Source organism: Dermacentor andersoni, chromosome 11, assembly GCF_023375885.2.
Source record: "Dermacentor andersoni chromosome 11, qqDerAnde1_hic_scaffold, whole genome shotgun sequence".
In the NCBI taxonomy this organism is placed as follows: Eukaryota; Metazoa; Arthropoda; class Arachnida; order Ixodida; family Ixodidae; genus Dermacentor; species Dermacentor andersoni.
In genome coordinates, this window is record NC_092824.1 from 33,613,315 (window position 1) to 33,627,759 (window position 14,445).

Here is a 14,445-nt window from a genome sequence, read left to right on the forward strand (position 1 = left end):
TCAAATGTAATTCTTGACCTGCTAGGAGTCATTTGACTACAATATCTGGATGCTAGTGCATGGTAATCGTGAGCGGCGTGCTTTTTTTCTCGAGCGCAGCAGAAGGTGACAGCGACGCCTCTTTTCGCTACAACATATGCAAGTTAGTTCGCAAAAAGGTCCGTCAAAAATCACAACATTACCAAAGCGCGAGAATTTATACTGATTCTGAAAGTACAGTGCCTGTACTAATTACTGTATGGCCTTAAGTGGATAAGAAACAGCTTCAACGTGTGGAAATCGGCCAATCTAAAGCATCGTTCACCGATGATCGATTTCAATAGGCGCGGTAACGGAAGTATTAGATTAGTGCTGGAAGATCTCTAAAGTGTCGAATTACCATGAACAGAGCCTTAATAGAGAAATTGAGGTAAATGCCCTGCATGATTAGAGACTTCTTCGGGACATTCAAGTACTTGCCCGATGACGAAAGCACTCCTCAGCTAAATACTGCCACTAGTACTCAATCACTCGTTGCAAAGAACATCCTTCTATAGCATCATAAGACAAAATAAAATGCTACTTATCCAGTACTATTTCACTTTTAGAAAACATAACTAATTGAAATTACCCTTCACAATGACGTGGGCGGGCAAAAGATTTAGATTTCACTCAACTCTGCGCCAGCCACACTTTCGCGTTTCAGTAGTTTCGTTATCGTGTAGTGCTGGGCTCGTTTTGCTGGCTAGCGAAACTGGCACAAACTGCAAGTAGCAGAGAATTCAACTTCCATGTGATGTTGCGAGATGTGCGAACGGTCTATGTCACTTGACCAAAAAGCAGCTGCATCGGCGAATCTGTCTTGGCTCGGTACAGCTGTCTGCCAGGCATCGTTTTACTCACCCACGGCAGCAAATGGTGGTGATGGCGCATGCAACGTCACCACTTTGCTGGTTGGGTGGCGGCAGGTTTGAATTTCGAAAGTGGTCTTCGTACCTTTCAGATGCAACTTTGTCGTAAACAGTCTTTTTTTCTTTTTTTTTGCATGAGCCAAGCGTTGCAAGGTTTCTGGAATGGTATTTACACAGCCCACGCCAACTTAGCATTTTCCCTTAGTGTCTAGGTGCACGTTAAAGATCCCCAGGTGGTCGAAATTTCCGGAGTCCTCCACTACGGCGTGCCTCATAATCAGAAAGTGGTTTTGGCACGTTAAACCCGATAGTATTTTTTTTTTCCTTTAGTGTCTAATGTCCTGAAAGGCTACGGTGCTATTACACATTATGAAGCATGCCGCAGTGGGGGGCTCTGGATTTATTTTGGTCCCCTGGGGTTCATTGGCATGCACCTAAATCTAAATTTGTGAGCTGCTATGGGAATCAAATGAGCGCGCGTGGGAATCAAAGCTGCAACTTCATGCTCGGCAGCAGAACGCTATAGCTACTAAGTGGGGCTCGCGTTCACGCCCACAGGGCAGCCCTTGTGGCAATCAAGCTATAAAATGTCAAAACAATAGAAGATCGCCCTTTAATAAGCATATGTACAGAATTTCACTTGCACCAGCAGCACCAAAGTTTTACTTGTTCGACTTTCGTTTCTCTCCCTGGTCACGATGCCGGCGGCTGTGGTGGTCACGGCTATCTTTGTCCCGATGGTCCTTCTCGCGATAGTCCTTGTCTCGGTAATCTTTGTCCTTCTCCCGGTAGTCCTTGTCCTTTTCTCGGTAGTCCTTGTCACGGTAATCTTTGTCCCGGTAGTCCTTGTCCCTGTGTTCGCGATGCTCCTTCTCGCGGTGCTCCCGGTAATCCTTATCTTTAACGTCCCGAGAGTCTCTGCCATCGCCCCGGCCATCGTTGCGGACATCACGAGAGTCCCTGAACTCCCTCGTATCTCGGAATTCTCTAGAGTCACGGAAGTCACGCTGATCTCGGAAGTCACGTTGATCTCGGAAGTCGCGCTGATCTCGGAAGTCGCGCTGATCTCGGAAGTCGCGCTGATCTCGGAATTCACGCTGATCTCGGAAGTCCCGCTGATCCCGGAAGTCACGTGGCTCACGGAAATCGCGTGGCTCACGAAAGTCACGTGGCTCGCGGAACTCACGGTGCTCTTTGGGTGGGCCCTTTTCACGGTGGTCTCGAACGTGTGCAGAGCGACTAGTACCTTTGCTGCCAACTGACGCATGCTGGGACTGTGACGAGCGGTGCCTCTGGGCGTCCTTCTTTGGCTCACTAGGTGCCTGCATGAGAGAAACATACAATAATTTAGAAAGCATTACAGTGGTTTGACGATATTGACGTATATTGCACAATAATAACCATTAGCCTTCAACACCCCAAAGCTTCTGTCAAGTATATGAGCAATCTTGCATTATGCTACTACCTACTACTACGGTGGGACAGTGTCTCCCACAGAAACTGCAAAGTACCATGAATATGATGCAGCTACATGTGTACGTCACAATGCTGAACAAGCTACAACATACACAGTGCACACTTTTCCAGACTACACTTGCTGCCACCAGCACATTCTCCATAAGGCGAACTTCTACGAAATTTCAATTGACTTGTACTTACAGTAAGCAACATAAGTCAATAGAAATACCACATGCTTTGTTTTTCATTGCTCTCTGAGGCTTCATATTCATTACAGTGATGCTACTTAACCATGCCATTTCAAAGCAGCTTTGCAGCAGCAAAATGGACTTTTGGAGCAGATTTATAAAAGCAATTGCTAACTATATTATATGCAGCTTTTACAGTGGGCAAGTCATCTAAAAGCAGCAAGTGGTCGCTGATCCATGAACTCAATCCACCTGCCTCATCAAAGTGCTTACTATGTATGGACTGGGATGAAGTGGTGTTGCCCTGAGATGTGCTTAAAAAGCACTTCAGTGGCTTAGAAAAGAACAGAAGCACTTGGATGTGCTGTGTGCACACTTCAGAAGCATCTTCAGAACCTTCAGCGTGATCTCGTTGCCAGTATAAATGTTTCCTTTAAAGGGCGAGGGCCCTAACCAGGCCCCATAGCAACTTTTGGTTATGCGCAGAAAGTTGTTACGTGTCCTCTAGGGAGCGTTCTGCTGCAAAAATTTTCCAAATTGGCTCATTAATAGACGAGACAGAAATATTTAAGTGCTGCAAACCCATGATTTCACGAGGCGAGCTCCACTGCATAGCGAAACACTCTCCACTCGCCCCGTCTAGCCTCCGCAAGCGAACCTCCTTGCCTGCTTTCTCTCATACCGGACCTCGAGGATCGCGTGACGCATACGTCATGGGCCACGCCTTCATTTTTTTTTTCTCCTCACTTTCTTTTTTATTATTATTATTGCGGCACTGCGCATGAGCTGTTATAATTGTCATGTATCACACAGCGCACGATTTTGCGTACTGTGCACAAGGACCCATGACTAGCGGTATAATTCAGTGCTACACGAATACTGAGGTAGAACAAGTGGATCGCAGAGCATGATGACGGGCTGGAACACAGTAGAAAATGGCATAGCTTCGGTACCTGCACACGTGACTGCACGACCGTGCAAACAAGCAGACGAAGCGGAAGTACATCTCTCTTGCTTTGGTGCGAAGTAAAACAAAAAACACGCAAACATTCCGCTTGGGTGTTTCATTATTTCTCTAAACTTCAATTTGTCAACTCAAGCAACAGATCCCACGAATAACAGATGATGCCTTGAATAATTATCAAAGTCGTGTGTCACCACGAGCGACGTCACACTACAGACCCGAGTACATAGGCGCAGGGGCGCGAGTATGTCACCGACCGGCTTGGAGTGCAGCGGCCGCAAAGTGAAGAGAAAATGGCATTCAGATTGAAATTTCAGACCTTTCTGCGGTGCTTCGTGATGTAATTCTTAGCAAACACGATTGTTTGTGCGCAATGTATGCTCCACACTTGTCAGCTCGAAATGGCCAGACCAGGTGAGGGGCCCTTTAACATGAAGCACTCCGTAAAAAATAAATAGTATTGACATGTGTACTTATCTTTATCGGGCGACCACGTTTCGCCGCCTAACAAATGTAATCGCACAGCGCGGGACACGCCTGCATGTACCCAAAGTTTCTGGAAAGTTATCGATGCTTCTACCCAGCTGTCTGTTGTCGCCGAACCTTGTGTTATCTGATTTCATCGCGTGACACGAATGGTATAGAACTTTGTGGAAGGCACGCAGGTCCGAACGATTAGTCTGGAACATTCGACGACTGTTCTTTAAAAGCCGACGCGCTTGACCCGCTGATCACATTTTCGACGATCCCCGACCGTGTTCGCCGCCACCGTTGTGCTATAAGTGTAGCCTGTTTTTGTGGGCACAGGTTCGCCCAATAAAAGTTAGTTTTGTCTTTCACAGTATTGCCACTGTGTTCTTGAACGTCACCACCACGTGACAGTATGTTGGTAATACCGCAAAGTCTAATGTATTAAACACACTCTTTTTCTTTACTTCCCTAAATGAAATTGGTAAATCTATATATTTTCTTTATTTCAGCATTGTTCTCGTAATCTACAGGTTATATGTGTCCTGTAATGTTAAAGTATAGGTAATTTTCATAAAACTAATGCTATCTATGCAAGTAGTTGCTTGCATAGGTAGTCTATCTGCTTTGGCAGACACAGTCTTTGCAAACAAGCGAAGTCAGCACATGCCGTATCTTTGAAGTAATCTTCAGCATGTGCAAAGCGTGAGCCAAGATAGTTGGTGCTTTGGTGCACAGTGCATCTCCGCGTGTCTAGTGTTTGTGGTCGCACTAACTCAGATTTCGCTTGAGTTGTGAGAGCAAGTTTGTCGTAATTGAGTGAGATCTCCTAATGTTTGTCCCAGCACGCATGACGCCGATGAAACTAGGAACCTTACTTTGTGTAGTTGTCTCTCTGCTATCGCCATCAATGCTCCGCCTTTCTGACAAAACTGACTGTTCATTGTCCTCTTTTCTTTTTTTGCTCAGGACAGATATCCATATCTGCTTACACTTTTGTATTACTAATTCGTGGGTGCTGGCTATGGGCACTAAGTGCTATCAGCCATGGCGTCCAATACTTATGGGGCGTACGCAAATCTCGGACACCCACGGCCACATTGACGCATTTCTCTTGGTGTGATCTGCACCGCAAGCACTGGTGCCCGTAACCGCGCTATTATAGCCTGACCTCTTTCGATTTCTTTATAAGTGCTTACTAACAAAATACTATCCACCAGGAATGCTCTGGGAAATTGTGAAGTTGTTTTTACAGCTGAAACCTTAAAAGATCGAATTAACGAAACTTGCGATTTAACAAACATTTTTGCTGCAAGTATAACTTCAGCATATCAGGCTTAAAAATTAAATTATGGGGTTTTACAGGCCAAAACCGCGGTCTGATTACGAGGTATGCCATAATGAGGGACTCCGGAATAGTTTGCACCACCTGGGGTTCTTTAATGTGCGCCGAAATCCAAGTACACGGGTGTTTTTTGCATTTCAGCCCATTGGAATGCGGCCAGCATGGCCGGGATTTGATCCCCCGACCTCATGCTTAGCAGCCCAACACCATAGCCACTAAGCAACTATGGCAGGTAATATTCAGGTTCAATTGCGTATGTTTACATCAAGAACTTGAGTGATCAAATCGAAGAGAACTTCCTTTTGTTTGATTCTTCAAGAGTGCTTATCCAAGTTGACAATCCGTGGGACCATTCCACATTCTCAGGCAGGAGCCTAAACACAGCCCACCTGCGCCCTGGTCCCCAATTGACGAAGCTTAATTGCAGGGACATGTCAGCTGAGAGAGGGCAATTGCGCGGTTGCTGCAAGCTTTACCAGGCTTCTAGGCTGGTATGCTACATAATCACGTAAGTCACATGGTGGGTTCGTCATTGTGTCAGGAGTTCTGCCTCTGAATGTGAAATTAGCATACAGATTGAGGGTCAAACTGGACAAATAAAACAGTGACCAGCCGGTTTCTCGAATGTCTCACAAAAATGTTTGGATAATTTTGCAGACAGTCCAAAATGCAAACTTTGCAGTAAATTAGTTTCGCTGGTTTTTACAATGCCAGCGGTATGAAAAATTTACTTAATTTTGCCCTGTGCTGTGCTTCACTGATATACCATCTACATACTTGAAATAGCGTGGTGGTCGACATCGCGAGAGTGATGCGCTTTCACTCATCACGCAGCTCAATGTGCAGTGTGCGCCGTCGCGAAGTGCAGAGAAATATGCACGCAACCTTTGAGTGGGCAATGCAGTCAGATTAGGATGCCATGCCCAAATTCAGTTTAGAACTTTCTGTCTACATGTGAGCTTTAGCAATTCAGTCAAGTGCAAGCCAAGACAAAATTCGCAAAAGCTTTCACGACAGTTGCCGGCACGTCACCCACGGATACAATTTTGGCTTCCAGCCACCAGACTAGCCCGTGATCTCACTCCCAATCGTTGAAGCGGTTTACTGGTGCAATCATAGCGGAGGAAACCTAGCCGCAATTACCTCCTGCCCACCACCATGTCGGCTGGCAGCAAATTTTTGTCACGGCCGTACAATGCAGCTAGGCCTAACCAGCAACGCTTTGTCAATATCCAGCAGTGAAAGTTGCTGTTTGCTGCGGAGTCGCCCAAAATATTAGTAGCAGCCTTACTTCATTCTTCAAGCCATAAAATCGCCTCACCAAAATAAGATGGGGATAGGCGACGAATTGAACAGTGAGACAATTGTTCACGGCCGCCATGTCTGCGACATCGTGCACATTATGTTAAAAAAAATTGAGTGAGACATCACACACCATCCAAAACTTTAGTCACTGTTCTGCATTAGTCATACAGGAGAGGAGCGCGAGGTCTGGCTCGACGCAAGTGTGGCCGCTTGCTGCTGCTAAAAGCAATGCTGTCCTGCTGCCTAAGCAACCCGCTCATGAAGGAGTGCTAGGTATTGCAAATAGTCAACTCACGGAAGAAACAGGCTTAATTACAGAGACTTGACTTGGTACACCCCGAAGTTAATGCAGCCGCTGGTCCACGCCAAACTACTTTCAATTATTCACGTGGAGAAAAGGCACTTGAGGACTTTACGAGGTCCGTTCAAAAGCCCAAGCAACCCTTTTGACGCAAGGTGGGCACAAATTTCTCATACTTTGCTGAAATGTAGCAGGATGGCAGCAACAATGATAGCATGATAATGCTAACAAAACACAATGTGTGCTGCACTATTCTCTTGTCCCTGCTGCTGACAGGCAAACTCCAACGAACCATGCAAGACCGGTGGGAACCAAACTACGGTAATGTTCCTGGAAGAGTCAAAGAGTGCTTCACATTAGAACCATGCTCACACATGCAACCAGCCACTGTGGATAGCTTGAAGTTCAAATGAAAAAAAAAAAAAAAACACTGACCTTGGGCACATCTTCAATCTCATCTTCACCCGAGTCAACGTCATCCAGGTCGTCCTCGAGTGCACTCACTCGAGGCTCCAGCTCCCCACTTTCCTCCAGCACTTGTCGCTTCTGCAAAGTTGGTTAAATTCATATTCAAGAGCATGCCAGAGTTTCGAAATCCCCTTGGAAACCCCATGCAAATGTATAGCAATGTACTATGCGTATGTTTAACTCCCATTCACCGCCACATTCATTATATTGGACGCTGCGATGCGCTGCGCTCCTGCAACTGCACTTTTCCTAAAAGGGCCGCAATCACTTGCTTCCTGGGAAATATTTAATGCCGACAAATTTGAAACAGCAACGTTTTGTCAGATGTTTTAAACAGGAGATTGAATCTGAAGGGCAGTATATGACATGGAGGAAAAATGAGCCAAGTGCTCTCAGTTATGCTTGCTGCACATATGGAACCATCGCTCGTGCAAATGGCGGCCATTAGTTATCAGCAAGAGCAGATCGCCACTCTGCTTCGTAAACACGGACCGCCTCGCCGTCCGATATGCATTGCACAAAAAACCGTGGATGGCATTCAATCTTTACACCGAAAGGAGGCAGACATGGGATGCAGAACTGGAGATATTTGCGCTGTCGGGTTGGTTTACTCGTACACAAGGGCTTTCAGCAAACAACATTTTAGCGTTCTGCAAGCAGCCAAAATGAATGCGATCCCAACCTTCACTTGGACTGTGGGGTCTCTCACCCGTGCTCTTGGGACAAAGGAACAACGACGCAGTAGTGCAAACAATCACAAGGGCATTTATTGCACCTTTCATAGGGTGCAATAAATGCCCTAACAATATGCCTGCTATATGCCTGCAATATGCCTGCTAACTGAGTTGCTATCCACAAAACATGCCGATGGATGCGCGACAAATCGCGTAAGTCCGACTCACCGCGACCGGATAGCGAGCGAATATGTTCGCCCCATGCTGGACACCAATGCTTGGTCGTTCGCACGTATGGTCACGCGAACGCTGGCGTGTTCGAACGAGGCCTCGTGAGACGGTCTCACAGAAGCATGGATTGGCGCACGTGTGGAATGTCCGGGCAGCTCGCCGAACCCCGAACCAAAGAGGAAGCGCCTTCACCTTTCCGCGCCCAAGTAACCCCGCCATGAGGCGGCATTAGCGCAACACTCACGTCATCTCTCGTACTGCACTTCAACCACACCAACCGCGGCGGGCGCCAGGCCACGCGGCAGAGCCGGATCACAGGAGACAGGAGCCACGCACGCGGGAAAACAACATATCAGGGGACGCGTGAGAGTCGCGCATCCCCACAGGACAGATCTTTACATTACAGTTCAAAATTTCAACGCCACATCCACAAGCCACATCTGCACTTTTGTGCAAAGACCACTGCGGCATGTGCATGCAAGGCTCCTCACTGTGCAATTCAGGGGCCCACACTAAGTCAGGGTGTCTACCAAGTTGACATTTCCAAATTCCATGAGTTTTCCAGGTTTTTCCTGAGTGCCTTTGTAAAATTCCCTGAGTGATGCAGAACTGTTTTATGTCAAGACGGGCTGAAACCATATCGCACGACGCTGCCACTCTCTAGTAAGCATATGAAAAAAAATTTAAAAATCCGACTTAATCCAGTTTCATTACAAATAGTAGTGTTTATGTCATTCAAAAAAAAAAAAAAGAATAGAAGGGAGGGGTTAGTAAAATGCACAGCAAATAATATGTCTTCGAAAAAACTTGCAAATCGAGTCGGACATTCTCAAATACAAATAAAAAGGGGATGCATACAGAGGCAAATATTTTCGAATATGAGCTATTTCTAACAACTGATAGCAAGCTCAGTGGTACCAAAACCGAACTTTTTCCCAATTGAGATTCTCTCTCAACAGCTCGTAAGTCAAGCTGTGCTGTGCTGACATACTCTCAGCCCACGCACGACGCCAACTGTGCTGACATACTCTCAGCCCACGCACGACACCTCAGTGTTGTTTCACTGCTTTAAACAATTTACTTTGGTTTGGGTGAGGGACATCTGCATCTCGGCGTCAGCTAACACTGTTTTTTGAGGTCAGGCTCCTTCAAAGAAGCGGTCGCATACTTCATTCCCCGTTTATTCCTCAATGCCCCGGTCCTTTCTGTTATCGTCCTCCTTTCGCAGCGCGTTCACCTCACGGACCATTTGAAGCATACTCTTGGTCAGTTTTTAGTAAACGTCCAATTTTTTGGACCCCCTAGGGGCTGCTAAAACTTGTGAAAAATCAGGCAGTCCGAAAAAATAAATGCATGTCTTTTACTGCCCTTAAGGGCTCAAATCGACACGGGCATGTCTGAAAAAGACCTGAATGCCTGCCAGTATACTTTTTATGCATATCGGTGCTCCTACTGTGACAGGAGAGGGCGAGTGCAGGCGTGTAATATTAAGCAATGCATACTGTGTCCCGCCCCTTCATACGCTTAAGCTTCACCGCAATACTTTGCAAATGCTTCACCGCGGTACATTACTGTACTGAGAAAAAAACTAACTTTCAAAAACAAGCATTATGCAATGCGCCGTGCTTTCCGAGCTTCGAAGCCAAAATTATTGCTGATAGCGGAGAAATGAAGAAACACGGCATCGAACGACAAGAAGCTTAATAGCGAACGTCGAAGCAGCTAGGCCTAGCGTTGCCGCAGTGGCAGCTATGACTGCCAGCGGATCTGTGTGCGAGAGCGCCGGTTCGAGGCGGCGAGGTAATCAAAATGGCAGCGGTGGTGGCTTTGGTTAAGGCCGTTTCGGACCTGCGGTCACGGCAAAACGTCCGTAAAATCGGACGGCGCAGAGTTCTTGCGTCCGAAATTTCAGACATCTGATACATTGACTCTATGGGTTACGTGGTGGTGCCACAAAGCCGTCGAAATTATCGGGAATACGGAAAGTCGGTCGCTGACTGTACACTGGCAACTCCTCCAGCCGACGACAGGGCGTCAAATACGATTCGTTACGATTACTGTGTGTTACTCCAGCCAACATTACAGCGACTTTCGACCCTTTCAATAAAATTACAACTAATTTTCCCTGATAGAGACACAAATTCCCTGAGATTTCCCTGAGTTTCTCCAGAATACTCAATATCCCTGAGAATTCCAGGTTTTCCCGGTTTTCCCGGTTGGTAGACACCCTGTAAATGGGTTTTATTCGTGCTCGCATGGTTCATGTGAGTGGGAATGGATTCAAATGTCCTGCAAGCTGAAAGCCACTTTTGAAACTAACAGCGTGTATGTAGCATCGCCAGTCACCAATGCAGCAGCCGAAGGGAAAAGGCCAAGAACGAAGGGATCGCGAGGCGTCGGAACACTAATCGTCACGCAAAATGAGACGCAGGAACTTTTTTTAGGATGGTTGAGAAGTGAGAACTGGTTCAAACAGGAAGTTGGTTTCGAAACCCAACACAACAGCATGTCTGGCTTGTTGCCCACGTATGACAACTGGCCTTTTAAAACGCTCATCATTGCAGGTATTGTAACCCATACACAGCTGGGCATGCTCACACGCAATTCAGGCACGAATGTGCCAACAAGTGTGCTGATGGTGGTACAGCATGTAGTCAACAGGCCAATTCATTTTTGCAGTGCATTCCTTCCGACCTTACCTTGAATAAAAACATGCAAACGCACTGGGAGTCTGCATTGCTCAGCTCGGACCTGCAGCACCAACTCTGGGCCATCCAGCGAGCCGAGGAAGCCGCTAAGGGCCAACAACCCTTAGCCAAAACCTAGGCAGGGTCCAGGTCCACCCCACCAAATCGCAGGGCACTCAATAAAGTTATTTGAATGAATGAACGAAAAGCACTTCAACGCATGCGAGGCACACCGTGCTCACACGTCCGATCGAGCCATGCAGACTCTTGGGGTTAGCATTGCGATTAGTACCGTATATACAGTAAAACCTCATTAAACCATACCCACTTAAACAGTAGTTTCATTTTAAAAGTAGTCAAGTGAAATCCCCGATTCAGCAACCATTTAACATAATGGGTTTTGTATCCGCATAGACCGTACCAGCTTATTGCTTACGTATCGGTTAACACGTGGTGTTTCCACTTTTCGTCGCGCAAACACGGCAGTGCATCATCTCCATCGGGCGGCCTGGCAGAAGAACAAGCATCAGAGATCGGAACAACGGCCTCCAAGCGCCCTGTGTGCTTGCACCTAAAGCCACATCAACATCAACATTATTTCGGCGCCATGCCAGAAAGCGTTGTGGCGTCGTGCAACCAAGGACTCGCATCATGCCGAAGCTTAGATAAAAAAGACGCCGGGTGCTCAGCATAGAAGAAAAATTAGACATCATTCATGCTATCGAACGTGACACGAAGAAGTCGGCGTTGGCACATGACAGGGATCTGCTTCTGACTACGGTGTGTGGCATTTGGAATGCGAAGAAGTTGCTTGGCAGCACTGCTGCGACCGCAGAGATGTCGGCTACGAGGTTCGACTTTTTGCCATCGTTGCCTCTGTTGTTGCCGAAGTGTCGACTAGCGACAGTGATGCTGACGACATGGAAAGCGACAGCACGGGCGATTCAGGCCCGACAGTGGCAGAAGCTGCACGATACGTCAGCCTCATCAATGCAATCGTCGCGATGAGAACAGCACCCCGCAATAAAAAAAAGGCGCTTCGCGACTTCTGCAGCGCTATTGCGCGCGTGCACAGAGAATACAAAACGCCAACGACGAATCTGCCGTGCGAGTGTTTGCCAAGAAGAGGGGGCTGGCTGAAAAGCTGGCTCACAGCTTCAGTAAGTTTGAGGCCGCTGTCGTCACTGCTAGGCCGCCGCGGCATCAAACGAAAATAACACTTTTGTTGCGCGAAGTGAATAAATACTACATGGCTTTTTTCCCCTTTCATCACACTCTCTCTGAGTTCTGTTTTTGATACGTAAGTGGGCGATCTCATGTTATTTCGGTTACGCAGTACTACCGTTTATACATACTTTTTTCCAAGCTCCAGCCAACTACGGTTTAATGAGGTTTCACTGTACTCGTGCAATGAACAAGCCCGCATAATAAATGCACCCCCAACTTTTTTCTCGAGAATTTAAATTTTTTGTCCTCGCATAATAATCACGCTACCAACTTTGCTACTGTGTAGTCCCATGATCGAACGGCCGTGCTGTAATTTCTTCTGAGAGACTAGAATCTTTTACTCTCGCACATCTGTTTAAATTAAAGCAAGCACACTTGATCTCGATGCCCATCGCTGTGTTGGAAATACTTTAGAATGATGCCACGTGAGAAACGCCAATATCATGTAAACAAAATTCTGCAGCTAACTTATGTAGGCTGCAGATCTACACTAGTGGAAAAAAAGCCGTGGCGGCACATCGTCAGAGGTAGTGGATTTGGTGACTGAGATGCTGACGGCATATCCATGACAAGACAACTCTGGCAGCAAGAGTGCGGTAAGAACAGGCTGCGCATTATTGTGGATGCTCGGGACCTGACGGAAAGAACAACCACGACAACGCTCAGCCTGTTCTTGCCGCACGCTTGAGATCAGTGCCGGCACCAAGGCACATCGCAGGCTCGAGAGAGAGGAAAACCGCAACTGACGACTGACTGACTCTCTGCAACAGTAACTTTGCGCAGTTTAAGGATTTTACTCTGTCATAATTGGCAGCTAAAGAATATGTTACTTGCGCTGGCAACACTGTACAAATAAACAAAGATGGCTACAACATTCAGGTTCACGGCGGCTCTTTAGCTTCGTGCTGCACCCAAGTTTCTTGCTTGTTGCATAGAATGGAGGTGCTTCGTCACAGCCAAAAGCATCCTTGCTGTCGATTACCTTATTTTGATCGGTCACAAAGATTTCAGGAACAAAACCACAGATATTGTTGTGATGTGCGTGCAAAAGTCCAACCTGACTAGCGAGCCGCATCAGTCTTCTCTAAAGACAAACAGCCTTTCAAGCGAGCCACAGGTTAACGTAAGTGTTTGTGCACAGCGGGCCGGTGCAAGCACTTGTTCACGGTTTTGCTCCACTTCTGCAGCTATGATACTTGAGCGTTTTTGACCTCCATATGCAACTCCGCACTGTGAATCGTGTTGCTGTATATCACAAATAGCGTCTCACAATATATAGGCTGTAACATCTGTTGTGCTTTCAGAAGATAAATACGGATATTATGCACTGATAAAACGAGGCTAAAGACTGTAAAGTTAATTGGTCAGAGTGCCTTGGGATAACAAGAAGTCAGGGTTCCATTTGTGAGTCGAGGTACATCTTTCTCTTTATAGTTGGCTAATCCATATGATAAGGTAATTTGCCTCTAATAACTGACACTTGTTTGTGCTCACAGTACACAAAGTTCGAGGTAGGACCCAGGCTTCGGAAAACAGCAGACACTTGCTACCTGTAGAAATTCTCAAACCCCGGTCAAACGTGAGAAGTAAATAAGAACCAATCAAGCCAAGTTGTGTTTCTTCCAGCAGGTTTCCAAAATTTAGTGAGGGTTTTCTTTTGAGCACTATGACTTGTCTTAGTGTAAATGCATGACTTGGAAATGAATCAAAGCAGTTGTAATGGAATTTGGCTGTGTACCCAGTGTCGAAAATTCAACTAGCGACGCTGTGCCAGGCCGGAAGCACGAAGGCTGTAACAAGTGCTGTTTGCAGTTGCTTTTCAATTTCTTGCGAGCAAGTTAACTGACAACTCACCAAGCTGAATGAGAAAATATCTTCTGCTAACACCGATGAACTAAACAAAACAATATGTCACGTCATGGCATAACATGTCATGATCAACTTCAGACCTTGTGAGCTAGTTATTGCTCCTCCTACGGGCGCGTCTGAACAAAAGTACACTAGCAAGAATATTCCTGCTGGTTAAGGCATTAGTAACAGTAATGCTGGGGCAGAAAACTAAACTAACCAAACCAAATGAAGTTTAAGTGTGCATCACTAATTTATTAAAGCACCTAAACAAAGTACAATGTGCAATTTGAAACGCCAGCAATATATTTAAAATGCATAATTTATTAAAATCTAGGCCAATAGCTTATTTTTTTCAAATAATCATATTCCAAACTCTAGGGTCGGCTTA

General features: G+C 46.4%; 1 protein-coding gene across 1 annotated transcript in view; it reads right to left on the minus strand.

Annotated features, from left to right (window-relative positions):
* Positions 1 to 1,480: 1,480 nt before the first annotated feature.
* The window catches only part of Prp38 (pre-mRNA processing factor 38), a 36,854-nt gene continuing 23,889 nt past the window's right edge, over positions 1,481 to 14,445 (minus strand). Inside the window, exons 5-6 of the mRNA XM_050167245.2 lie at positions 7,355 to 7,465; positions 1,481 to 2,212 (exon numbers count right to left, since the gene is read on the minus strand). Of these exons, the coding sequence (XP_050023202.2) occupies positions 1,553 to 2,212; positions 7,355 to 7,465 (771 nt within the window). The 3' untranslated portion in view covers positions 1,481 to 1,552. The remainder of the gene's footprint in view (positions 2,213 to 7,354; positions 7,466 to 14,445) is intronic.